Source organism: Lutra lutra, chromosome 15 (assembly GCF_902655055.1).
Source record: "Lutra lutra chromosome 15, mLutLut1.2, whole genome shotgun sequence".
Taxonomy (NCBI): domain Eukaryota; kingdom Metazoa; phylum Chordata; class Mammalia; order Carnivora; family Mustelidae; genus Lutra; species Lutra lutra.
Genome location: NC_062292.1, coordinates 31,164,861 through 31,192,266, shown reverse-complemented (window position 1 = coordinate 31,192,266; position 27,406 = coordinate 31,164,861). Strand labels below are relative to the sequence as shown.

Below are 27,406 nucleotides of genomic sequence, written 5' to 3'. Positions count from 1 at the left end.
CTGTCAAATAAATAAATAAATAAATAAATAAATAAATAAATAAATAAATCTTTAAAAAAAAAAGAAAGGTTCCAGAGAGCGAGGGGAACCTGTGCCGTGTCCCCCAGGGCTCCTCCGTGGTCACATGCTGGCCATGGAAGCGCAGGACAGAATAACCAGAGAAACCGCGCACCATGGGACTCATTACTTTCTGCTCAATTTTCCTGTAAAAGTAAAGCTGCTCTGAAATATACAGTCAATTATAAAAGTACCGAAATCTGCGTGCACACGGGACAGCCTAACCGGGGAAAGGGGCTGACGTAGGAGAGCACACAAGGACGGGCACACAACACCTACGGCTTCCTCCCCCTCTCCCCACACACTTCCCCAACTGTGAAGAATTTGTGGCCAGCTCAACCTGGTAACGGGTCTGGGCCTGCGGTTGCCTCCTGGAGGGGCTCTGGCTGGCCCAGGGTGGCATCTCGTCCCCGCCCTCCCTGATGGGAGGTAAATACAGGGTTTCTTGGTGTAGATGCCCCCTGACTGAGCCTGAGGGGAGGAGACGTTGGTGGGGACAGAGGCAGGGGTCCTGGGGCAGGAAGGTGACTCCTGGGACTGGCTCCATCAGCTGAGGGGCCTCACAGCCAGCTCAGGTTCCAGATGCACTTCCCAGCTTCAAGCAGGTTCAAGTCCTGAGGGAACCACTCTCCTTCTCCAGCGGCATCCAGGCTCCCTGACAGTCTGGCTTTCCTCCCAGTCCCACCTCTGCCTGCCCTTCCTCCCTCTCCTTGCCTGCTTTTCTCTTCTTGGCCTCTGGGCCCCTAGCTCAGCCCAGCTCTCCTGCCCCTCTGCCACACACCTGCTGCTCCCCCCACCCCCAGGGATCCGCCACTACCTCCAGCATGGCAGCCTCCCTGAGCACCTAGGCCTGGGTGGGCGTCCCCTGCATCCCAACTCCCAGTTGGCACCTGCCCATTTAACAGCCCACATCCGCTGGCCCGGAGAGCTGAGACAGGGCTGGCACACAGCGGGTCCTTAGCAAACACTTCTCATTCCGTCAGGTTCCATCCTCTATCCCTGGCATTGGGGTTTCTGTATCCCACTGTCTCGGAGGACGGGGGACCAGCGTTCCCACGGGCTCTGGACGCATTGATGTGCAGGGCAGATGGCCAGGCCACACCTCCGGCCCCTCAGAACCGTGCACAGCAGATACCCAGGGATTCCCAGCCCAGCAGAGAGACAGTGCTCTGCCTGCCACGGCTGCGTGGACGCCACATGCTCCACGTTAAGTTTGATTAGTTCAAGACCATTGTGCTCAGGACCTGCCATCCCTGCCAAGTGGTTGTGCTCTCCCTGGACCTATTCTGCCTGCTGCTGGACCATGCATCTTTACTGTGGGCTTAGCCCTTTATCACCTTGGGAAATGGATGGGCCTTAACTTTTATGCCCTCAATCCAAGACAGACTATAAAATTAGGGAGGCAGGTTCATGTTAACCTATGGGGCTGCCTGTGGAGGTGATCTGGGTCCTTTGGAGCCCTCAGGGAAATTCCCAAGGCTGTCCTGCCCTCCCTGAGCTGAAGCTTCCAGAGCATTCTGAGAATCAGACACCTTCCCCTTCATGGAAGCCTCAGCATATAGAAGCCAGGGAGGGGCTCCTGAGGGGGATGGGTCCAGGGAAAGGGGCATCCCACTTTTCTGCCCACCCACTAGGGCACCCCCGGCACGGTGCGCCTGCAAGCATTCTCAGGGTCACGGGGACCCAGGCAGATGAGAGGTGCCTGGAAATGAGCCATGTGACAGCCTCACCCATGCTCAGCAACAGGGAGAACAGCCATTGCTCACCAACACCTGCTGGGTGTGTGCCCGGCACTTGCTGCCCTCGCCACAGCCCAGCAGGGAAGGCCAAAGGGGAGCCAGCTCTTACTTCCACATCAGGAGACAGAGGCCCCAGGAGGCAACCCGTCATCCAAACACCCAGCGCGTTAGTGGCAGAGGCAGGACTGGAAGTGGGGAGGTGGCCGCGATCAAGCCATGCTGTCCCATGATGTGCTGTCCCCATGGGGACACGGGGCCCTGCGGTGTGGAGGGCGGCAGCACAGGAGCACGAGGGGCACCTGGACCCAGCAGGTGGGGCCGCAAGCCTCGGACTCCCCACTGGCCTGGGCCTGCTGCGTGGCCAGGGAGTGGGAGGCAGTCTCGTGCGGCTGCCAGGACAGGCGCAAGCTGGTGGGGAAGGCTCTGAAGGGCACACACCAGCAAGTCAAACTTCGCAATTAAAACAAGCCTCATGGCAGTGAAGTGTGAGGATGTCCTGGGACGTCTGCTGGACTTGCAGCAGAGAACTCCCCTCTGGTTCCTGGAAACCGGGGGCACCACGGGCAAACCACGGGCAGTCGGGGATCTGGGCTGCAGGCTCTGGCCTCAGGAGCCTCCTTCCCCCAGGGCAGAGTGCGGAGCTGGGGAGGGTGCTCTCCCCACCCCAGGACCCCAGCCTGACTGCCGACAGGTCCCCAGGGTGTCAGAGTCAGAGGGCCTTCCAGAACTTTCACGTGAAGCCAGGACCAGGACTTGTGGGGGATGTCGTAGGCGTTCTCTCCTGCCACACAACCTCACCGATATGAGAAGTCACAGTAAGCAGCATTTGTGGGCGAGACTACAGCCAGAAGCTAAAGGGACTGAGGGGGTCCAGGGGATCCCGTTAGACTGAGACCGAGGAGCAGGCATCTCTTTGCAACCAGCTGCTACACTTCCAGCACAGTTGCCGCTGATGCCTGGACTACCCAACTCCAGGTGCAGGGGATGGGGGGCACCCTGTGCTCAGCTGACAGGGGTTGGGGGGGCTGCTCGCTAGTTTGGTAGGAGCACACCTCCCAGAAGGAGGCAAGGCCAGACCTGCCCCCTTCCCACCTGCCCCCTTCCAGAAAGTGAGGGGCCTGCCAGCTGGTCTCAGAGACATGCCCTCCACTCGGGGGTGGGGAGGAGGCGGGAAGGGAGGACAGGCGCAGGCATGGGGAAGGCCTGGCCCCTGGGGCCACTGCCTGCAGGAGGCAGCCCACAGTGGACCCTGGCGCCCCCAGCCGCCCACACCCTTTGCCTCCTGGCGGGCAGGGTAACATTTAAACACAAACACTCATGAAAACCAGCTCGTTCTGAGCACCTTGTCGTGCAAAGTTGTGCAAAAGTTCTCGTAATTAAACACTGTTCCTTGTGCATGCAATGCTCCCCCTGCCCAGGCCAGCTCAGGAGCCCCTCGCAGCCACTGCCTCCAGCCCCGGTTTTCAGGGTCACCGCCCCTACTGGACCTGCCCTGCTCCACTATGAAAGCCATGCTTCAAACTGTCATGTTGTTAACTTTCAATCAGTCTGTGTCAGGATAAAACAGGATTAGACCAAGCTTCCAGCTCGGGCGCTGACGATGGAGAATTTTATGGATCAGAGTTTTATCTCTATTTACCCACAGCCCAGAGGAGGACAGACATCAAATCCACAGATCAGCATGTTTGAGGAGATGTTTCTGTATCATTTTCTCAGAAACAACACCAGTGGGCCTGGGGGTCCTCCCGGCAGAGGTGCACAGCCCCGGAATGGGAGGGGAGCGGGGGAGTAGCCTGGGCCGGGAGGCCAGCCTGCACACTTTGCAGATGAAACAGAAAGAAAACAACCCAGCCTCATACTTTATTTGGAGGAGGAGCATGTTTACAGAAACAGGTTCTGTTTTGGAAAATAAACATATGGCTGCATTCTGGGAGTGGGAGCAACATCGGAACAGGCGATGGGAGGGGACTTGCAACTCTCGAGACACAAGGTCAAGGGACACCTTGAGATGCCAAGCTGAATGCTGCCTTGTAATCCTGTCCACCAGGAGACACGTCCGAGCACATCTGACCGACCACAAAGTCCCGAACACGAGACGCCCAGAGCACGGTGGTGCACCAGCCCGTGACACAGGAAATGACCGTGTTTCACCAAAGGACGGCTCAGGGCTGCTCAACCGCACTTGTGGACGAGGTTCCAGGAAGTAGAGTCTGCCTGTGTCCTTCCTTTCCTCTCTCACTCATCCAGTACTGTGTTGGATCAAGGAAAAGCCCCCACGTGCCCCAGAGCCTGCCACACGGCAGCCGTGTTGCGCGGAGCAGACCGCAGAGCGAATCGGCGGCGGACATGCTTGCAAAGGCGGCAGGCAGTGGCCGCAGCACAAGTCACGGGATGCGGGGTCCAGGGGACATGTGTGGAGCCGCCCCACTCTGCAGCAGGGACAGCCAGACCCCTTCACCAGGACCGCCCAGACCCCCTGGTCGCTGCTCCCCGAGTGCGCCCACCACAGCACTGAGCCCAAAATGGATGATGCGAGTCATGGTCTCCATGTAGGTGAGCTGGAAACCCCTCCACGGCCCCACAGTCCGTCCCCTGGGGCCTCACTCCAAGGGGCACGGCTCCCATCCCCGCAGGGGCAGGAGAATCTTTGCAGTGTTGCTGGTCAGGGGTCATCTTCCATTAGCGGGATCTCTGTGAGAGGACAGACAGTTACTAACTCAGCCGCAAGCATCAGGGATTAAAAGCTTGACTACAATATCAATGATTCCTGGTGTCAGTGAAAAGAAAATGTTAAGTTCTACACTTATCGGTTAATAATCACAGAAACCACTCCTCTGGTGGAAAATCTTACACCTAGCTCATGAAAAATGAAATGTTGAAAGACTTGAACCATGTGCCTTAGGAGTCAAGTCAGATGAAAGGCAGGATGTGGGGACACAGGGACAGCGGGCATGCAGGAGAGAAGCCATCTCCGGGCAGCTATGGCCACCGGTGGGACAGATGCTCCTGCGTGCACTGTGTGCTGTATGCCTCCCCAGGGACACAGCTGGGTCTCTCTCTTCCCCACGAGCCGTGAGCAGCCAAGCACACGTGCCTGTTAACTTCCACCTGCGGAAAGCGCCCTGCGTGTACTACGGTACACACCCATCCCCTGCTCATGTGCGTGGTGACCATCTCTGAGCGCCCCCAGAGCCCTGTCCAAAGCAGGAACAGGGAAGGATGCATCCTGGTCTCGTGGAGACTATGAAACCAAGAACTGGCCCCCGCAGCCCTCCCACTCTGGATGGCAGGGACACACGCAGGGAGAGCGACAAGCAGCGGCTCAGGCTGCAGAGAGGCCTGGCGCCGGGTCTGGGGCCAACACTCACCATCTGCAATGTCGATGCCTGGACTGCTAGATGCTGTCTCTCCTGTCGTGCCAGCCCCCATGTCCACACTGTCGGGGTGAGTGCTCCCCAAGCACACAGAAGGTGAATACAGGCTCTGGAGCAGCTCGGAGGAGGCTGAGCCACTGTCACAGGCTTCTGACCCCCCTGTGCCCATGTCCATGTCCCCTGAACCGGGGTATGCTGGGGGGCTCTGGTCGTCCACTGGCAAGGGGCATCCCTGGCCCACGGAGGCCAGGTACCCTGGGCCTGACGTCCTCACACCTCCATTCACAGCCTCGTCGTAGGATGGAAGCATGACAGGCACGCCATCCACCACCACAAAGTCCGGGTCACTGCTGGAGCTCCGCGGGGGCCCCCTGGGTGAAAGAAAGCAGTGTCCACAGATCAGACAGCACGTCCCCTGGATGGAGACCACCAGTGCCCCCTGTGCCCCTGACGGCCACAGAGCCCACATGGAGCTCCTGTGGAAGGACCAGCCTCTTTCCTGGGCCCCCTCTGGCCCACGGCAGCGCTCTGCCCCACGGCCACACTCTGCCTGCAGTGTCCTCCTCGGTCTTGGGCCCCTGTGCCCCCTTGGGGTTCCTCCTTCCCATCTCTGGCCTCCATCTACTGGGCTCCCACAGGTCCCCTTGTGGAGCTTGCTGGGCATAGAAGACGCCACAGACTGACAGGAAACCAGGACCCTGTGCCCCACCAGGAAAGGGGCCCTCTGTGCTGCTGAGGCCATTTTGCTCACAATTTTAGTCAAAGGGATAAGAAGAAAGCTCTGAGCCTTCCCTCACTGCCTGACCGGTTATGTGGGCCCAGCTCCAACCCCCGACCCAGCAGCCTCCTGATCCGGAGCCACACGGGGCCACTGGCAAGGGCCGTGTTCTCTGTGGGAGCCAGGAGGGTCCCCCCTGTGGCTCCAGCTACTGGCCTCACCTCTGGACGTTCTGTCACCCCACAGGCCCTGTCTGACCACCTCTCTACACCTCTCTGGTCCCCATGGGGCCCCTGTGGCTGCAGGCGGCCAGTGGACTGGCTCTCCTCTGTGGGGCCCTCACGAGAGCGCTGCCGCCAGGACTACACCAACCAGGAAAGAAGATGGGTGGCCGGCTGGCAGACCCTCGTCGCAGAGTGCTGGCGGCAGGGGCTCTGAAGCCCAAGGAAATGCCGTTTCCGGACACAGCACTGGGGGAGGGCAGTGCCAGGCCCAAGTCTGCAGAAACGTGGAGTGCACTTCCAGAGAGTGAGAAGCAAGGCCCATGCTCCCAGAAAACAAGGCGGGGATGAAAGACGAGCTTGCGGCCAGCCCTCGAGAGCCGCTGGCTCTTGTCTTCGTGCCCAGGACGAGCCAATCCCCTTCCTCCGGGGTGTGCCCTATCCACGGCCCCCACAGCACTCAGCCCCTCCATGCACTGGTCAAGCAGCTCTCCAGGGCCCACACCCGTGCGCCCGAGGAGGAGTCTGTCCTGGGCTTGCTCCGAGGAACGTGGTCTTCTACCCGGACAGCTGAGAGCGGCTTTTCCCAAACCAGGGAGTTCTCTAAGACAGAGATGCTCACGCGGAAGAGTCTGGGGTCACTTTACAGACCCCTTGTGGAGCGGGTGCCCTGAAGCCCCTCTCGGGGACGAAGAGCAGGAATGACTGTCCCAGACTCCCCTGGAGGCAAGGGAGGGAGGTGATTCGTCAGAGACTCCTTCTCCACTACCAGTGCCCCCTTTGATGGGTGGCACGTACAGCTCTGGGGGTCACAGTGTCCCGTGTGCGAAGACAGATGTTTTCTGCAAGTGCAAGTTCCCCGCAGGGAGGCCAGCAAGGGCACAGGAGCCCCAAGACGCTCAGGACTCCGTGGAGGGAGGTGGCTGGAGGCAGCTGGTGTCGGAGAGGGTGGCCAGGGCACTGCCGTCTGCCTCCGGATGGCTACACACTCATTGCTGGCTCTCCTGGCAACGTTTCCTCCCAGGAACGAGGCCGGCAAGCAGCTGTGGTGACGGACCTGTTGTCGCGGAGGAGCTGGTATACTTGCTTCCCAGTGAGCTGCTCTTCTGTGATGGCCATGGGGATAACAGAGGCACGAGCCCCAAGCATCTCGGTGCATGGGTGGGGCAAGGACTAGCAGGTCCTGCCCGCTCCTCCATGCCTCACCCAGAACCAGGTCGCCCTCCGGAGACTTCCAGACAGGCTGTTCTTGAATCTCTGCTGTGTCACACATCTTCACTGCATCTCCTAATTAGGTCCGTGACTTTATCCTTCCTGTGGGCCCCGTGCACATTGGGGGGATGGGAATGGGGTCACGGGGGGCCCTGCATGATGGCAGCCCCGACTCTATACACCCCTTCACCATACCCCACAGCTCCTGGGGTTCACAGGGAGGTGGGAGAGAGGGAGGCGAGTCCCGTCCAGCCCATGTGGCCCCAGACACCTGCTCCCAGCTCTCCACCATTTGCCTGGCCTGACCCCGGACCTCTGCTCTCACCACCACCCCCGGCACCCCCGCCCCGAGGCACCAGAGCCCAGCACTCACCTAGTGGGGAAGTGGGCCTTGAACTTGGTCTGGAACATCCTGGCCAGGATGACGAGCAGCAGCACCAGCAGCACGCTGGTCGCCGTGAATGCCACAATCTTCCACGTGGTCAGGAGGGTCTCATGGGCGCTGGGCCATGTTTGCTCTGCCAGGGAAAGAACAGAGTGGCGTGTGAGCCCTTGGGACTGGGGTGGCCATGTGTCCCGTGCTCAATGATCTGGGAAACGACATGCTTATCACATGCGTCTGGGGGCTCCCCACACCCAGAATCCATGGCCCACGCTCCTTCGGCACTGTGGCCTCTGCTGGTGCCCACGGACCCTCCAGGGGTGTGTTCCCCATGGGGCTGAGAGCTGGCGCCCAGCCGGAAACACTCCTGCCTCTCTGGCGGGGGAGGGTGAGTCCGTCTCCCCAGGGAAATGAGCTTGCAATGCACCCCAGAAAGGTTGAAGAAAGGGACAGAGGGATGCAGGGTGAGCGCGCCATGGCCCTCGCCCCCCACCACCTCTGGCCATCAGCACACCTGCAAAAGGGGCAGCTGACTACCTTCCAAGGCAGGTCCCACCCCCGCGGCCCAGGCCGCCCTATCTGCCCCCTACCATCCTCCCTTGCTGCCGCCACCTCCGAACACATCATGCTTGGACTCCCATTGCCATCCAAGGGCCTCCAAGGGCCCCGTGTCATGAGGTGCTGCCCCCACAGACAATGGCCATCACTACTGCTGTGGCAGGAAATGCTGGGGCGAGTGGGCAGGGGTGGGCATGTGGGACACGGTGGGAGGCTGGGTGCCCGGTCTCTGTCTCCCACTCACTACCCTGGACTCCTGAGGCCAGTGATTCATTATGCGCCAAGAAGCACCAATGTTTAGAAGGGTCCTGGGCGTTCATCTCTGAGACCAGGTGTTCCCTGAGATGCCATCCTCTGGGTTGTGACACATGTCCTCACACAGGAGAGGACGGCTGGGTTTGGGTTACACAGGAGAGAATGGCTGAGGTCGCTGCCCCTGGGAGGGACAGGCTGGGGGCAGACAGAGGCTGCTGTCCCTCCTCTCTGGGGACAGGCACACACGGAGAGGGGTCTCTGCGCCGTGTCCCTGACCCTGGCACTGGAGGGTGCACGTGGCCGGTGGCCACCGAGAGCGGCATGGGCCAGGTAGTCCATGCTTACCTGACTGGATGCAGTAGACCTGGTAGGAGGGGAACCACTGCCCATACTGGCAGGTGATGTACTTGTAGTCGCTGGTGAGGCTGTAGCCGGCATCGCAAGAAAACTCCACCACAGTCCCGTGGCTGTAGTGTTCACAGGGCCGCGGGTGGCAGACGAAATCACCATGACTCACTGTTGGAGGCAGCGGGCACACTGGGGTGACAGGGAGAAGAGCAGCATCAGCACCATGGCCCGCCCATTGGCCGGTCAGGACGCACATCCAGCAGGAAGGGGCGTCTGGACATGCGCCACCAGACCTGCGACCTCTCCCCCATGGGGTCACCGGGAACCTGCTAAACACGCTGAGCACATGTGGCCGGCGCTGGCAGCCCCTGGTAAAGCAGAGGGTCGTCTCCCACAGCGGAGAGCATGCGTGTCTCGGGGACGGCATCGAGAGACTGTGTTAATGACACGTGTCACCTGTCCAAAAGCCAGGTTGGTGAGATTAGCATATTTACAGATGAAGCCCGTACTGACAGGAGCAGCGAGCCCCAGCCTACTCCTCTGCTGTGACCACCATGGGGGCTGTCCACCTCCCTGGGTGTCCCCATCCCGATCCCCACAGGCCCTGCGGGGGGTGTGGCTCAACCGCAGACCCTGGGCTGGCCCCTGTGGGACAGCAGGTGGTGTGGGAGGAGCCTGGGTCCTGGGCTGGGCTCGGCCAATGCACACTGTGTGACCTCACGCAGGTCACACAGCCTCTCCCGGCCTTGACGCTCTTCCCTGTACAGTGAAAGCTTATCCTACCCTCCACGATTTACGGTTTCTCTGACTCTTCTATTTTCCATTTTAGGGGAAAGAAATCATCATTTTCAGTTTCTTCTCAGGACTCAGAGCTGCCAATCTGCTTAAACATCCCCAGGAGACACAGCACAGACTCTATGGTGGCCTGCTTCACATCTACATCCGTGGAAGCCCACCACCCAGCCCATGGGAGCCCTCACATGCAGGCCATGTGTGCAAGGAGCCCCAGGGCCCACCAGAAAGATGCGTCCCCGGGCACAGAGCTGCTCGCAGGCATGGGGGTGAGAGGCCCCTTCAGACCCTCCTCCAGGCCTGCAAACAACGGGCAGTGAGATCTGCCAGGCTCTTGGTGGAGATGGGGAAGCAGAAGCTCATGGGACCCTGCCTGGCTGCTGAGTAGCCTCTCACCGCTGGGCCTTCGTGTCCTCACCTATAGGACAGGAGAGTCTGGGGGCTGTTCTGACATCATGTGAGTGGGCAGCCAGGGCCAGCCAGGACCCGAGAAGCTAGAGAGAGGAATGCCCGCTGCTTACATGCTGACAGAGAGCAGCAGGCCCCCCGCAGTGCAGACACATGTGATGGTCCTGCTGCTGGGTCCCCAGCAGAGGCTGGAACTGACCTGCAAAGGCCAGAGCCCAGGGAGACTCAGACACCACCTGGGATGTCCCAGGGCACAGGGGTTGGGACCCCAGGGCCAACCTCCCCACTGGCCCAGCCCACAGTCTCTGAGTGGGGGCCTGGGAGAGGCAGCCTTTAGGGCAGTGCAGGTCGCGGTTGGGGCCCGAGGTTGCAGGGGCCAGTGGGCAGGGTCAGGAATACCGTCCCAGCTTGGAGGCAGAGAGTGAAGGCCGCCTTTCCAGAGCTGCCCAGGGGAACATCCACATCTGCGGTGAGACCAGCCTAACTGGGACCTCCACCTGCTTCCACCCTCCACAGCCCAGAACCCCTACAGCACTGTGCCCAGGGGAGGCCCTTTCCATGGTCAGGGACACACGGGCCCATGGGATTCTTTCCCAGCAGGCACTCCAAGCAAGTTCCAGAGCCACTAGGATCAGAAACTACCAGAATGTTCCCTAGGCCCAGGGAGTCAGGGTCACGGCAGGACTTCCTGGCCTTGGCCTCAAGGACAAAGGATTATCCCTATCACTGCATCAACCCTGATGCATAGGGTCCCACAATGTGTTATAGAATGACGAAGCTGAACAGATGAACTATCCAGCAGGGAAACCGTGGCAGCATGGCACAAAAAAGCATGGGCTGTGGACATTCCCAGAGTTGTGTGTAAATCACAGCTCTGAGCTGACAAGCTCTGGCATGCTGGGCAGCTCATCTGAGTTTTTGAGGTTTTGGCTTCATCACCCATGTAATGAGGGGAACAACTGATTCCTTACCCCTTGGGTGCCCATGAGGACTGGCAGGAGCACGGAAGCAGCAAGACACAAATGCCCGGAGTGGCCCAGCTGGGCACCACCAGGTCCTAATGTAGCTGGAACACCCTCCCCCACCCCACCAGCATGCACGTACTCTGACGTGTCATAGCCGAATCTGCTCTGAGGCCACATGTGAGCCACCCCCTGGCAGAAGCCTTAGTGCCGACACCAGCGGTAGGTGCAGAAGCACACGCCCTGAAAAGGAAGTGTTTCCCTTCACAGCTTGCAGCATCTCTGACAATCACGCCTGAGTAACCATGAGCTTTGGGGCAAGGAAGCCCCCCACCTGTGCACTGTCAGGAGCCAAGATGGACAACGGAAGCATTAATTATAATCCAGCCAGCTTCGGGTCCTTCCTCTCCATCCCCCCGAGAGGCAGATGCATCCACATGGACAGGCAGCACCCACCACAGAGACCTCACGCACATGGCAAGCTTTGCAAACCACCCACAGTTTCCTGGAAACCCCACTGGTCAAAGAGCAACCACAGGCCCAGAGCTCCTGCTGGTCCACCCGCCGTGACTCAGAACCCACGGTGGTGGGAACAGAGACTCTTCTGGAAGGCAGCTTCCCTCCATGTCTTGTACAGCTCCAGAAATCATGAGCTACAGGCAAGGACTTTGTGAGCCTTGGGGTCGGGACATCAGGTGGTTATAGGCTCTGCTGAGACAGCCGACACAGCATCCCTGTGTCATGCGCGAGGGGGTGAATGGGGCCAGGCACGAGGAGGAGGAGCAGGAGAGACAGGCTGTGGGTGGACTGAGCCCGCCGGGAGGTCCACGTGTCCCAGTCCCTTGCGTGGATTATGTGGGGACCCTGGGCCAAGGGTGCCCCGACAGCAGGTAAAGCATCACTTCTGGGTCTGTTAGGAGGGTTGGTGGAGGAGACTCATGTCTGAGTCACAGATTGAGGTGGCCCTCCCGGTGTGGGGGCATCATCATCGTGCAGAAGGCCCAAACAGAATGGAGCAGAACAGCAAAGGGGGAGGAACTTGCTTTTTCTGCACAGCCTCTCCTGCATCCTTGGACACTGGGGCCGCTGGTGCTCCACCTCCAGACTTGGACTGAATCACAGCAGGGGCACACCAGGACCTCGGGCTCACAGATAGCACATTGGTGCCTCCTGGGATGTCCTGGCTGCCGTGATCTCTCACACGTGCGTGCGCGCGCACACACACACACACGGTAGATTATACGCACTGTGATCACAGATGTGTACACAGTACATGCATATGCACATCTGTTCCAGGGTCACAGGCACAGTACGAACATATACACAGGGGTTACGTATATACCATATAAACACACACGCGTGCTAGGATTCAACATGTGTACACGAGGCACACATGCACGGACGGTATCCACATACCGTGTGTGTATGTGTAGTGATTACGTGTATGTACACAGTAGGCACACACACTAGGATTCCACGCATCACATACACGAACACAATCATGGATACAACACAGTAGTGCCCATTTGCATGCACCCTGCTGGACCTGCTTCTCTCCAGAGCCCTGACGCCACGGTTCAGCCACATGAATCTCCAGCCACACCCCAACTCCACAGGTCAGATTCGCTCCAGCAAATTGAGATTGGAAACCGCCAGGCCCCCCGTGAAGACTCAGCTGTTGTCTCCCCATTGTGCCCCAGAATTGTAGGCAGGCCTGGAGCTCCCTCCCCTGGGGCGGACGGGCAGCCAGGAGAAGCTGCCGTCAGCGAAGCCTGACCACCACCTTGGCCGCAGCATAGCCCAGGCGAGAGGTGCTTTTGGTGCAGGATGCCTGGGAGAGAGCAGGCTGCAGGGGAGCAGCTAGTCTCCACCATGGCCCATGGGCCCGCAGCCCAATGCAGGCACTCTGACCATGTGCTTCTAGTCCACAACACGAAGAACCAATGAGAAATGGCTATAGCAATCTGACCTTCAAGTTGACCTTGTTGTAACATCCAAGAGTGTTTTCCATTTCTATTAAAATACAATTTTAATACCGTCATATCTAATCATCTAAAGGAGAACGTCTAACAGGTCTTTGTTTTTCTGTTTTCTCTATAACCCATGTTTATCAAGTATTGTACAGCGATCGGTCTATACTGTGTTAGAAAACAAACCAAGCCGCTGGTTCCCTCAGTGCGGGCAAATGAGCAGCTCGGGAACCTTCATCACCGCACAACGAACACACAATGCCCACAGAGCAGGGAGGAGCTGGTTACAGGTACTGCTGGGAGGAACGTCCTGGCAGAGGGCCAGGCATAGGACAGGGCCAGCAGGGGCAGGAGGAGTGGCAGGAATGGTGGCTCCAGGTCCAGAGAGGGGGTGGAGGGGTGGCCGAGCAGGAAGCCCAGGGTCTGGCCTGTGTGTGCTGTGCACTTGGGGAACAGGGACAGGCACCACCACATGAGATGGCCCACCAGGAGCAGGGACAGGCACCGCTGCATGAGCCAGCCCGTCGGGGTAGGAATGGGCACCCCCGAGAGAGATGGCCCACTGGGAGCAGGGACAGCAGCTTTGAGGCTGTAGTGTGGCTCAGGCCACACCCAGGTGAGGAAGGAGGGGGCCTGGCCTAGGACTGGGGCAGTGACAGTGAGGAATGCAGGATGAGACAGACATCAGTCCATTCCCACAACAGGACTGTTGAGAGTTGGAGTCTGGTTCCGAAGGTGTCTCCCAGATTTCTGACATTCCGTGCCTGATAGTGGAGCTGCTTGCCAGGAAGGGCTGTCCTGGTGGGTTTGCTCATTGCTGGAAAGTGGGCATCAAGGTCCGGCTTTGCCCAGGCTTGTCTCAGCTAAGGGGAGAGTGTCCATGTGGGATGGGGCAGCCATGGAGAGCGTCCGCGGCTCACCTGAAGCTCTGGACTCAGAGCACAGAAATAAAACCACAGCATGGGGCAAACTCCCCTGAGTAGGGAGGGTCCCGGTCCAAACGCTGGAATCAGTCGGGGGTACAAGAGTGGCTGAGTGGGTGGCCGTGTCACTGGAGCCAAGGAAGGAGAGCGCTTTGGGGAGGAGGGTGGCTCCCAGCAAGTGAGAAAGCTGGGAGCAGAAAAGCAACACCTGACTTGGCCACACAGAGCCCCTGGGAACCTTAGCAGAGGGCATTCTATTTAGGACTGAGCTGAGGAGGTGACACGGGTGGGTGCGGACTGTGCTCAGAGATCCCGGATGCCAGTGCTCCTGGCACGGGGATGAGACAGGAGAAGTGGGTAGAAGGAAGCTCCCGAGGGAACAGACTGGCCCTCATAGGTATCCGGGGGGAAGACGGCAGAGCTATGGGTGGGCTGGCGGTGGCAGGCGAGTCCCTACAGAGGACTGAGAGGGCGGCTTGGCCTGACCCTCTGGTCGCCTGCCTCAGTCCTCGCCAGGGACCTGTCTCTCTCTTGGTGACAGAGGAGGACAAGCCCCTGGAGTCTGTGCCTCGCGAACACAGAGCGTGCTGTGGGGATGGAAGCACGTGGGGTCCTATAGCCCGTGGCCACTAACTATTCTGGGAGTCGCCCTGGAGCCATGACAGGTACATTGCCCCATGCGTTAGTGCTCATCCTGCGGGAGCCAAGAGCTCCGCACCAGGACCGTCCGCCTGCAGTGTGGGTGCTGGGGGGCTGCTTGCCCCAAACTGCCAGCTTGTCGCCAGGGTCAAAGCCACCCGGTGGCTGGGTCCCTGTCAGTGGAACATGAGCTGACGTGACAAATGCTACATCCAAGCTGAGCCACGAAATGGGCCAAGCCTCGGGCTGACCACAGCAGAGATGACCCCCAGGGGTCCCAAGAGCTGGGCCCCTGCAGCCCAAGTGACCAGCCCATGTGCACAAACGCCACCACATGAAAATCCACTTCCACTCTGCTGGGGCCATGGAACATCTCTGGGGACACACTCCCATCAACGGCCCACCAGCACTTGCCCGCCTGCCATTTGCACTGCATGTGGTCCTTGTCTCCATGTCTCTGAGCTGCACGTCAGCGGTTCCTCCATCCTGCCGGCACGTGGCGTCACCAGGGAGCATGGCTTGGTGAGTCCCAACTAGGTCCTGGGCTTGGCAAGGTCTTCGGGGCTCCAGGCAAGTCTGAGGGGGGATCCAATGTGAGGGTGTGGCCTCAGATGCTGGAAGAAGGCCCCATGCCCCGTGGCTGGCTGGCGGCAGCCAGAAGAGCTGGTGTGAGAATGAGGTGGCTGTGGTGGCTGTGGTGGGTCTTCACCTTCCCCCAGACCCGTGCTTCCAGCTACAGTACCCGGACCACCAGCTTGGGGTTCAGCCAGGAGCCCTTGGGAACACACAGCTCAGCACCATCTGGTGGGGGTCCCAGGCAAGTCAGACCATCCTGACACCCGGGCAGTGCTGCCCCAGACCTGGAGGAAACTGTGGCAAGCTCGCTCTGCGCAGGGCTGGGGAGCATGGAGACGCAGTGGGAAAGCTGGCAGCTCCGAGGGGCCAGCGCCAATCATCTCGAGGCACCAAGCATGCTGTCTGAGCGGCGGACTCAGGAGCAGGGGGCACAGGCCATGCTCAGACACACACAGCATCACTGCCTTGGCCATCAGTGGCCGGCACCCTTCCAATAAAGAAAACTCCCTGTCTGCTCTGCATTTGGGTCATGATTCTAGGAAGCTAGACAGAAGAACTCCAGGCCTAAGTCCCAGCTGTTTCCAAGGGGGCGCCTGAAACTTTGCCTTTCGCTCAGGGAAAGTCAGTGAACATCCTGGAGCATGGCGTATTTTCCACTTCTGTTTTGCTGTAACAACAAGGAAGGCCAATACATGTGTCCACCGAGGAAGCAAATAGCGGTGACAAGGCTGGGGCTCTGCTTTTCCACAGGCTGCAGGGAGCCCGGCGTCTGCCTGCTCCGGTCCGAGCTGACAGATGGGTGAGGATCAGTACTGTGCAGCTGCCCTAGGCTGGGAGGGGGCATCAGCTCCATGTCATCGTGGGGCCGCCACACTGGCGGAGGGGGACAAAGAAACACAGCACCCAGGCAGAGCGAGGACAGGTGTGCGGCTTTGTGGTGGCTGGAGTGTGAGGTGGGCAGGGGCTGAGACACAGGGCCACCGCGGTGAGCACAGGGACGGCGCGGGACGCACACGGCTTCTCTGCCTTCCTCAGCTGCAGGGATGGCTGATGGCGACTTTGGGGCTCTGACGAGGCTGCTCTTCCATCTCTGCAGCGACTGAGCTCCAAGGGCCTTCACCGCCGCAGGGGAGACACAAAGCACAAGAGATCCATGTGTCAGGCTCCTCTCGTCTGCAAACCTTTTCTGAAAGAGGGTTCCCCTAGGGCCAGAGACCCCACTGGAACTGGGGCATCTTCTCTGAAAGGGGAAGCCGGCAGAGGTACAGGATGAAGAGGAGCGAGTCCCGCAGGCGTGGGTCTGCTCTGCCCCTGCGGGCAGTCAGCCAACCCTCCCACCATCAGACCCCGCCCCAGGTCAATGCAGCCAGGGTGTCGGGCTGTGTTCAGATTCTCCTTCCATGACAAAACTAGCCTACTGAGTATTCTGACCCTCAAACATTCATCCTATCGGTGCCTTCTCATTTTTGCTACTCAGAAATCCTCAATGAGAAGTAAGTGCTTGCATGGTGCGCTTGCGAGCGTGGGCACGGCTCTACGTTACATGCGGAAAATAAACCACCACGTCTTCCGCTGACAAAGATGCTTCGAAGGTTTCCACGGTGTGTCCCAGCCACTGGGACATTCTGCAAGAAGTACCCTGTGCTCCTAGCACCAGAACCAATCTGGGAAGTGCTGGCCGCGACGCTGTGGGCAGGAGAGGACACAAAGGAGCAGCCGGCCAGCAGCCTGTCGGCAGAGCAGGGGTTAGGGTGGAGAGGACGGGACTGCCGGGGATCCAGGACCGCCCACAGCCGCTCCATGCCCAGGTTCAAATCCTGACCAGACACGAGCCACCACACGGGGTCCGCCTCCCCTTGTCCTGAGCCGGCGTGCCCACCACCCATGACACAGAAACGGTACCATCTGTGCAGTAGGATCTGTACAAATGAGAAAGGACACCTGGGCTTTGGATGGCTACTGTGACCGTTCATCATGTGACAGGCAGTCAGGTCAAACATAAGCAGAAAGCACAACCACAACTCCACAGGTACCCACCCTAAGGGACGCTGACCTCACGGACCTTGAGGGCTGCACGCACATCACCCTACCTAATCCCTATGACCCCCATGCATGGCGGGTTCCTCTTGGCCTCACTTGCACAGATAAGGGAAGCAGGGCTCAGCAGGGTGAGGTCATTTGCCCAAGGTCACTCAACAAATAAACCGCCAAGCTAGGATCTGACCTTAAATGAGGTTACTCTGGAGCCTCACTCCCTCCTGGGTCCTGCATGGGGTCTCACATGTGCCCCAGGGAAGGGTGTGTAGGCCACCCAAGGGCAGATGTCTGAGCAGCAATTTCTTTATCTGCTGGGCTGGTGTGGGGGGGGGGCCGATTCAGAGGTTGAAAGAGACAGAGGAAGAGGAAGAGGAGGTCTGGGAGCCCCCTTGCCTCCAGGGGCACAGAGGGTGCTGTGCGCTGGGCCCAAGGGGACACAAATCTGGGGCAGTGTTGAGGACAGGGTTCCAGGGAGGCTGGTCAATGGGCTGGGGACACCTTGAAGAAAACCTTTCCAAACTGGAAGCAGGTGGAGGGGAGACAGAGGGTGTCTGTTTCCTCCTAAGCCAAGGGAGAACATGAGTTGCAGGTTAAACTGTGTCCCTAAGAAAAACATGCTGAAGTCCTAAGTCCAGGCACCTGTGAGCATGACCTCCTTTGGAAACTCATCTTGTGTGCTGCGGATGAAATCAGATTAGGGGGAGGTCCTCCTGCAGGAGAGGCAGTCCTCATTCCAGCGTGACTGGTGTCCCTGCGGGAAGGGCAGACTGCAGCTCTGGAAGACGAGCGAGGGACGCCGAGGCCATGCTGGGAGCCGGATGAGGCAGGGAGGGGTCCTACCCTGGGTCTCAGAGGGAACATGGCACTGTGAACTCTTCCCAGATTTCCAGTTTCCAGAAGGAAGAGGACATCTGACCCTGCTGTGTAAGTCACCCACACACGGTGCTTTGTGAACCTCAGGCGAGGAACACAAGTCATGCTGGGCCTGCAACCGAGGTTCAGTCCCCAGGTCCCCAGGAAAGCAGCCCTCCAGACCAGGAGGGTTTCCCGGCTCACATCAGCATCCTTGCAAAACAACAAGACACTGAGATTTCCTCAAAGGGCACTAAACCAGCTGCGTGCCCCACAGTGGCCAGGCACAGGGGACAGGAGCAGGGCAACTGGGGAGTGGATTCTCAGGCCTCCAGCCCTCCCTGGGCTGTGCCAGCAGAAACCAGGCTGGGAAGCACTGCCTCTGGGGACAAGACAGAGTCACCCAGAGTCAATACAAAGGGCCCGTGTCCTGATAACGTCAGGCACAGCGTAGCCAGGTCCCCTGACACTCCTCAGCTTGGGGGGGCTACAGAATTCTGGGCTGCCATGCTTCCTAGAAAATCACTTTTCTTCCTGAGCCAAAACAATATCCCCCGGGATAAGGTGTCTGTGGTAGGAAAACATGGATGGAGGTTCACTTGTGATTGCCTTTGTTCAAACTCCAGTGACTGCCCCCTTCTCGACACCTCTCCTGGCGCGAGGAAGACAAGTGCTGGAAACCGCATTAGAATCTCACCCATCTGGGGGTGCCTGGGTGGCTCAGTGGGTTAAGCCTCTGCCTTTGGCTCAGGTCATGATCCCAGAGTCCTGGGATCGAGCCCCACATCGGGCTCTCTGCTCAGCAGGGAGCCTGCTTCCTCCTCTCTCTGCCTGCCTCTCTGCTTACTTGTGATTTCTCTCTGTCAAATAAATAAATAAAATCTTTAAAAAAAAAAAAAAAAAAAAGAATCTCATCCATCAGGACGCACTGGCCAGAACGTAAGCCAGGCCCCCGCGAGAAGAATGAGCTGTCACTGCCACAGAAAGCTGGGTGCAATTTAGACTCAGGCACCATCTTTTTGCAAGAACAAAACCAAGAACAATGAGAATTGCTCTTCCTGCACAAAAAGAGGAAGTGACTATGAACGCAGGCAAGACAGTGACATGTTCTACAGAAACAATGAATGATTCAAAACCCTGAGATACACGCAGAAAGGTAGGATAGGTTGACCAGCCTGTCCTCCAAATGTCTAATTACTGGGGGAAAAGCAGGACCCTCTGGCAACCATCTGTGAAGAAAAGCGGGGAGGAAGTGGCTCCCAAACCACTCCCCAGGATACCCGGATGTTCCCAGTGCTGCCACTGCCACCTGCTGGGGGGTTTACAGCCTTCTGTGATGCACCTGACCGCCAGAGGTTTTCCTACTCTGCAAATAGGTTTTCCTACTTGTGTGAAATACAAGTCATGGAACTTGGCAGACAGCAGAGAAAGAAAGAAACTCTGCCTGGAGCAGCAGCGAATGGGGAGATATTCTGGAGTTTGGGGACAAACAGCGAGATTTTCCCATTTGTCCCAGGATGAAATTTCTGAGCACAACATGGTCGCGGCTCAGACCTGGGGTGCAGCTTTGTGGCTATGAGTCCCACACTCCTTTCAGTGACTGGACATATGAACAGCACAATGGAAAGACCTCAGCTCCCACGTCTGTAAGCTTCTCCAAATTCAGAGGCGGGTTATAAGACAGAGCAAAAATCATCTTGGTGACAGCCACAAGCCTGCCCCGGCCTGAGTTCCCTGGAAGGTGTGGGAATCAGACCCGTTGAGAAGCACGAGCCCCGGGAGACACTGGCGTGCCAGGCTCCCGCCATGTATGCATGGCCTTGCAGCAGAATGCTGGCCACTGGTCCCTCCTGGCACCCCACACTCGGGGCCTCATCAGACCCACAGCACCAGCAAGGAGGGTATCCAGTGTCTGATTTGCTCACTGGCCAGGGATGCACCCTCAGCCCCGAGCCCTGCATCCAAGACTTTCCCCACGAAGACGTGAACGAAGGGTCTGGCTTCAGAACCCACCCCCGTGGGCCGGGCTACCTGCGGGTAGGAGCCAAGGGAGGGAGGGGTGCAGCTGGATGGGACCCCATCCCTGGGGTGGTTTGAGTCCTCCTTTGTGTCCTTTGGTTCCTATTGGGCGGAGAAGCCACTCCAGGGTTCAGCCGGCTTTGCTGGCCTTTCCTGGTGCCTCTGTCTTCCACGTAAATCTCTTTACTCAAATGAGGTGAGAAACCAGCTCTCAGAGTCCAGGAACACTGTGGCGCCCACGGCCACCTGTTTCTACTGAGGCTGGAAGGCAGGCAAGGTGCTGCGAGGGGCCTCCAGCGGCTCAGGCTGCGAGGTGGGCAGAAGCGCAGGGCTGCCGGGGCCCAAGGAGCCCAAGAAGGAGACAAGGGAGCCCAGGGACCTGGTCCTCCTGGAGGAACCAGGACCAGGCCTTCTGGCTCTGAGTACAGAAAGACCAGTGTTTCTGGATTCAGTGTAGAAGGGGAAACAGCTAATGAGGATTCTCGATGCCATAGCACGGTCGGCTCCTGAGCGGGGAAGAGCGTGACCGGGAAGGAAAGAGGCCGCAGCAGCTGAAGTACTTGCTGCAAGAGAGAGGAAAACATGAGCACAGTGACCCCGGGAAGCGCTGGAGCACCCCTGCGATCGCCCAGCAGGGATGCGAGAGCCGAGCGTGGACACGTACCACGATGACCGACAGCTGCTTGCGACCAGTGAGCAAGACTGCTTGTGTTCTGCATTTCCTCCTGAGAGGAAGGCCGTGCTGGGATCACGCCGCACCTGGTACAGGCACTTCCCATACCAGCAAACAGGATGGCACAAGGGGCTAAGGTAAGCGCCACGGAGCCTCACACATTCTCAGTCCCCACGGCGCTCCCACAGGCTCCGCGAGCCGAGGTCATCTGCTCACGGGCGGCGAGAGGCCCAGCCAGCCTCTTTTCCAGGCCAGGATGCACGTTTGTCTTTGCAGAACACGGACGAGTCTCTCGTGTTTGAGAGTAAGACTTAAAAATACTGTCAGACTTTGATCTAGGCCGGGTTCCTAACGAGGACTCTAAGTTAACCTGCTCCCACTCTGGCAGGCTGGCAGCCGAGGACATGGGCTGAGACAGCCGGTGACTTTGCTCTCTGGCCTCAAGGTCCTCGGGACGCGGAACCAGAGGAGCGACGCACGCTTTACAGCAGCAAAAGCTCTTCCTGCGAGCAAACCCGAAGTGGAAGCGTGGCGTGTGGACGAGAAGCACAGAGCGTTGGCATGTGGGTGCAGGGACACAGCCCAGTCTGGCCACTGCTTCCTGGGGAGCCCCCAGACCTCGGGGTGTCCAGGCGGGAGGCCGGAGCCTGAGCCCGTGTTACCTGACCCCGTGGAAACCTTTTACACGCAGGAGAGAACACGAGAGAAGGGTGCAGGCAGGTGAGCAGATAAAGCAGAAACCCTCTGTCTTCCCTTGAGCCAAAGCCCCATCGATGCACTGGGGAGAAAAGAGAGAAAAAAAACACTGCTCTTCTTCCTCTTCTGATTCCACTGAATGCAGGGGCGGCTGGGTCAGGGGTGAGTCTAGAGGGAGCTGGAGAGCCCAGGGGAGGCTCATGGGGACCAGGGGACCACATGGTTGGCCAACGCGTGTGTTCTGAGCGGTGGGAAGTCTTTAAGGGTCCCTGCTGGTGTCACGCCAGCTGAGGGGAGTGCAGGTGCCGCGGGCTCCAGAGCACCCCAGCCGCTGTGCCACAGCCCTCCCAGGAAGGAGGGAGGGAAGGCGGAAGAACACTCCAGCACCATCACCTCCCCTGCGGCTTGGGCCAAATCACAGCATGTACCTTCCCTCCTCTGAAACCTCCTCCAGGATGGAGATCCAGGGTGCCGGGAACAGCAGTGGAGCAGAGAAGCCAGCACAGAGCCGTGGAGGGAGTACCCCTGGTGAGTGAGTCCTGGCTGTTCCCATGGGCTCCCAGACCTGTTTCTCTGGGCAGGGAGCGAGTAAGAATGCCTGGAGTGGTTCCGAGGCTGAATAAAGATGTGGAGTGACATGGCCGGTGCCAAGATGACCCTCAGCAGACACGGCTCCCTTCCCAGTGATGCAGGCCCAGGGCTGATGGTGTGGGCGCAGGAATTCTGGGGCACTCACTGGGGGAGACCCTCCTCGCACCCTGTCCCTTTGCAGCCTCCCTGGAGCAATGCACTCTGGGTAGGAGCAGAGTCGCACAGTGTAGAGCCAGGAAGGAGCCTGGGGACCACCTTCCCCCCAAGTCAGGTCCCTTTGCATGGGAGGAAGGGACTCAGGGAGTGAGGCTTAGAACCCAGAGCCTGGCCTCTAGCAGACACACTGGGTCCTAGAAGTACCTGAGGGGCTGTGGTCTCAGAGCACGCATGGGCAGAACCCCCTGTGAGTCAATAACCTTGGGCAAGCTTGGAGGTCGCTGGAGCCTGTTTCCACTCTACCGGGCGGCTCCACACCTCTCACTGTGCTTGTCAGGATGAGTGACCACGTATTAACAGCACCTCCGCAGCTCCGGGCATAGCACAGGCATCCGAGGCCGGCGGAGGGAACCAAGGATGTTCGGTTGCCTGAGCTCTCACTGGTGCCAGGGAGGAATGCAGGTGCCCCCGGAGCCATGCTGCCCAAAGGAAAGGGAGTTCTGGAGGTTGCCCCTCCTGGTGCAAAGTGCAAGGGAGAAGGACGGGACAGAGAGCCATGAGGGCCCCATGTGAGGGACTTGCACACCCGGCCGGGCCTGGGACACGGCCACTCAGTTCTGTCCATGCTACTTCATTCCTGCAAAGGAGGCACTGGGACATGTGGGGTCGGGGAGAAAGTCTCTCCGGAGACATCTGAGGCATCCCCAACTCCGAATTCCATGACTGATGGTCCAGACTCAGCACCAGTTAATCCCACAGTGACTCGGTCCCACCAGTCCTGTTGAGCTACTTAAAACCCAGGGCAAGAGAGTGTCCAGGTAATGAAGGGACACAGTTCTGCACTTTCTAGGGATCATGTGCAGGAGGGCAGAGAAAGCCTATGCTCCCCAGCTTGCTGGTCTGGTGGGGGTGGCAGGAGGGGCACCAGCCCCACGCGGAGACAGTCCCAACTGGTTGGCAGGTAACACAATGACACATGATCGCATCCCAGATGAACCCTTCATGTGCTCTGATTTTTCCTCGTGTAAGATGGGAAGGACACAGGCCCAGGGGGGCTGGAATGGCCTGAGTGTATCCCGGACCTCAAGGAGCCCTCAGGCTGCCCTGAGCAGGGCAGGTCCCATGTGACAAGGCCCCGACTTCCTGCTGCATGTCTCCTGCCCCCTTCATGGGTTCGCTTCACGGCTGCGAGGTGCTTCCTGCCAGGGAAAGTACATGTGGTCCTCTGGGACCTGAGGGGGTTGGACAATACCTCCATGTCCACACTAGCTTTCAATATTGATCCTAAATCGGAATATTTCCAGGGATTTCACATTTGGCTAAACAGGGTTTTTCAGATTCTTGTTTTTGTTCTTTCTCTGGAGAAGGCTGTGGACCCACACAGGCCCCTAGGCCCTGGCGGGTTCTCAGGAAATCGAAATGAACATTCCCTGTAATCAAGTCTGAAACCGGCTGGTGAAGGGCGGAAACCAGCGCCAGCATCCTCAGCTGTGGGACTGGTCGGATGTAAAAACTCCGATGTCCAGCTTCTAACGAGGTCCAGCTTGCCTGCTCCTGGGAAAATGCCTGTGGAAGAGGTCTGCATGGGGAGGCCCTGCCCCAGTCATGGCAAGTGGAGTGACTGCGTCCCTATTTGGGAAAAGCAAGCGCAAAACCCCCAGACCGCCACCTTCCTGGACGGATGCCTGCGTTCCCGCCTCCTCTTCCTTCTGTGGAGTCTATGACACAACATTACACCAGTTGTGCAACATAGGAACTAGATGTCTACACACACCACACAATGCCACCACAGTGAGCTTGGCAACCAGAGTTTCTTAGAGTCCACATTTAAGTGAAATCATGTGGTATTTGTCTTTGCCTGACACTTAGTGTACCCTCTGGTCCATCCAAGCCGTTCCAAGTGCCAAGATATCATTCCTAATTTGACAGTTCACCAATGTTCCACTGATACACACATACCATGACTTCTTCATCCACTCATCACTTGATGGACACTGGGGCTCATCTGTATCTTGGCTGTTCTGGATAATGCTGCTACAAACATGGGGTGCATGTTTCCCTTCGCATAGATTTTCATTTGCTTTGGGTAAATACCCAGCAGTGTGATTCCTGGATCATAGGATAGTTCTATTTCCAATTTTTTTTGAGGACCCTCCATCCTGTTTTCCAGAGCGGCTGCACCAGCTTGCATGCCCACCAACTGTGCACAAGGGCTCCCCTTTCTCTGCAAGCGTGCCGACACCTATTCTCTCTGTGTTGTTCATTTTAGCCACTTAGGCAGGTGTGAGGTGGGATCTCACTGTCATTTTGGTTTTATTTCCCTGATGGTGAGTGATGCTGAGCGTCTTCTCGTGTGTCTGTTGGCCCTTTGCCTCTGTTTACTAATATTCTGTTGAGTTTTTACATCTATGTTCCTCAGGGATACTGGCCTGTAACTTTTTCTGCTTGTGGTGTCCTTGTCTGGTTTGGGGATCGCAGAAATGCTAGCCTAACAAAATGAGTTTGGAAGCATTTCCTCCTCTTCAACTTTTGGGAAGACTTTGAAAGGAATAGGTATTAAATCTTCTCTGAATGTTTGGTAGAATTCCCTGGGGAAGCTGTCTTGTCCTGGACTTTGGTTTGCTGGGAGGTTTTGGATTTCTGACTCTATCTCCTTCCTAGATATCAGCCTACTTAGACTTTCTATTTCTTCATGATTCGGTCTGGGAAGATTTTAAGTTTCCATGGATTTAGTCCTTTCTCCCAGGTTGTCTAACTGGCTTACGTATAATTGTTCATAGTGTCTCTTACAAGCCTTTGTATTTCTTGTAGTATCAATTATAACTTTTCTTTCATATATGAGTTTATTTAATTGAGCTCTTTCTCTTTTTCCTCTTGGGGAGTCGACCTAAGGGTCTGTCAGTTTTGTTTATCACAGAACCTACTCTCGGTTTCATTGATCTTTCTGTTGTCCTTTCAGCCATTTATTTCCTGCCATTTTTTCCTCTCTGATCCTTTAAGATTTATTTGAGAGAGAGAGAGAGAGAGAGAGAGAGAGAGCACACATGCGCATGTGCGCACAAGCAAGGGAGGCAGCAGGCAGGAGGGAAAGCAGGTTCCTTGCTGAGCAGGGAGCCCGATGCAGGGACTCGATCTAAGACGGACACTTAACTGACTGAGCCACCCAGGCATCTGCTCCTCTCTGATCTTTATTATTTCCTTCCTTCTACTAACACTGGATATTTGTTTCTTTTCTAGTTCTTTGTGCTGTGATGCTAAACTGCTGAGATGCTCCTCGAGGTAGGCCTGTATTGTCTTGAAATTCCCGCTTAGAACCCCTTTTTTGCCGTGTCCTGTGGATTTCACCATGGCACATCTCCATTTTCTTTGGCCATATGTTTATTTCTCCTATGACCCAGCACTTGTTCAGTCATATATTGTTTACTCCACATATCTGTACTTTTTCCAGGTTTCTTCCTGTCCTTGATTTCTAGTTTCCTACCTTTCTGTTCAGAAAAGATGCTTGATAGGGTTTCGGTCTTCCTGTGTTCACTAAAGTTGTTCTGTGGCCTAACACGTGACCTGCCCTGGGCAGCATGCCACGTGTCCTTGAGAAGAATGAGTATCCTGCTATGTTTGGATGGAATAGTCTGCACATACCTGTTAAATCCATCTGGCTTAATGGGTCAATTGAGACTGATGTTTCCTGATTGACTTTTTGTCCTTTCCTTACAATCACCCACTGACGTAAATGGGATGTTAAAGCCCCTTGCTATTATTGTATCAGCTGGATCAACTTCTCCCCTTGGATCTTTTAATGTTTCTTTACATATTTAAGTGCTCCTGTGTTGGGTACAAACACATTTATAAATGCTCCCTCTTCTTGCTGAATTGGCACCTTTATCATTCTGTAGTACGGTAGTCAAGGATATTTCACTGTCCTTTGTTACAGTCTTTGTCTCCAAGTCTCTGATAGAAATGTTGCTACCCCAGTTTTCTCACTCACTTCCACGTGCATGGGATGACTTCTTCCACCCTTCCCTTTCAGTCCCTGTCCTGACTTCTGAAGGGAGTCCTCTGTAGGCAGCAGAGACGTGAGTCTCCTCCTTTAATCTATTAACCCACTCCCTGGCTTTTGTTTGGAGAATTTAGTCCATTTACATTTAAGGTACTTACTGATAAGTGTGTACTTACTGCTATTTTGTGGTTTTTTGGCTGTTGTTTCTCTCTGTTCCTTTCTTCTCTTTCTCTCTTCTCTTGTGGTTTGAGAACTTTCTCAAATGGTATGTTCAGATCTCACTCTCTTTTGTCTATTTACTATACATTTTTGCCTTGTGGTCACTGTCAGGTTCACATACATGTACCTATATTTACCTCAGTGCATTTTAAGTTCATAGCAACATAAATTTGAATGCATTCCAGAACAGGACATTTTTATGTTGTCACCTTTTGTGTTGTTTTATTTTATGTATCTGTTAACTAACTAATGTAGTTTCAGTTAATTTTGTTACTTTTGTCTTTTAACTTTCAAAGTAGCTTTATAAGTGATTAAGCCCCTACCTTTACTATATACTTATTCTTTCAAGTGAGGTTTTTAGTTTCATATTTTTTTGTTATTAATTAGTGCCATTTCTTTTCAGTTCAATCATTTCTTGTAAGGCCAGTTTAGTAGGGATGAATTCCTTTAGCTTTTGTTTGTCTAGAAAACTGTTCATCTCCCCTTTCATTCTGAATGAACCTCACAGGATAGAGTATTCTTGGTTGGACATTTTCTCCCTTCAGCACTTAGAATATGTCCTGCCACTCCCTCTGCCTTGCAAAGTTTCTGAGAAATCTGCTGATAGTCTATGGGTTTCCTTTGCACGTAATAAGCTGTTTCTCTCTTGCTGCTTTTAAGATTCTCTCTTTACCCTTTGACATTTTAATTATAATGTGTCTTCATGTGGGAGCTCTTTCGATTTATCTAATTTGGCACTCCCTGGGTTTCTTGAATGTGGACATCTCTTTCCTTCTCGGATGAAGGAAATTTGGGGCTGCAAATTTTTTTTTCTGCAAGTAATTTTTCTCCCCCTCCTTCTCCTTCTGGGATGCTTATAATGTAGCTGTTATTCCATGTGATGTTCCAAAGATCCCTTATGTTATCTGCATTTGTAAAGCCTCTTTTTTCTTTTTGCTGCACTGTCTGGGTGAGTTCCACTGCTTCTATGTCTTCTGTTCATCAGCTGTTGAGCCCCTCTAGTATATTTCTCAGTTCAGTTCTTGTATTCTT

The 27,406-nt window shown here is 56.6% G+C and overlaps 1 protein-coding gene across 2 annotated transcripts in view; it reads right to left on the bottom strand.

Annotated features, from left to right (window-relative positions):
- Window positions 1-3,642: 3,642 nt before the first annotated feature.
- SUSD4 (sushi domain containing 4) overlaps window positions 3,643-27,406 on the bottom strand; it is an 85,996-nt gene continuing 62,232 nt past the window's right edge. For both annotated transcript variants that reach the window (XM_047705238.1, XM_047705239.1), the window contains 4 exons: window positions 8,862-9,053; window positions 7,695-7,839; window positions 5,165-5,541; window positions 3,643-4,487 (listed from right to left, as the gene is read on the bottom strand). In XM_047705238.1, the coding sequence (XP_047561194.1) occupies window positions 4,459-4,487; window positions 5,165-5,541; window positions 7,695-7,839; window positions 8,862-9,053 (743 nt within the window). In that variant the 3' untranslated portion in view covers window positions 3,643-4,458. The remainder of the gene's footprint in view (window positions 4,488-5,164; window positions 5,542-7,694; window positions 7,840-8,861; window positions 9,054-27,406) is intronic.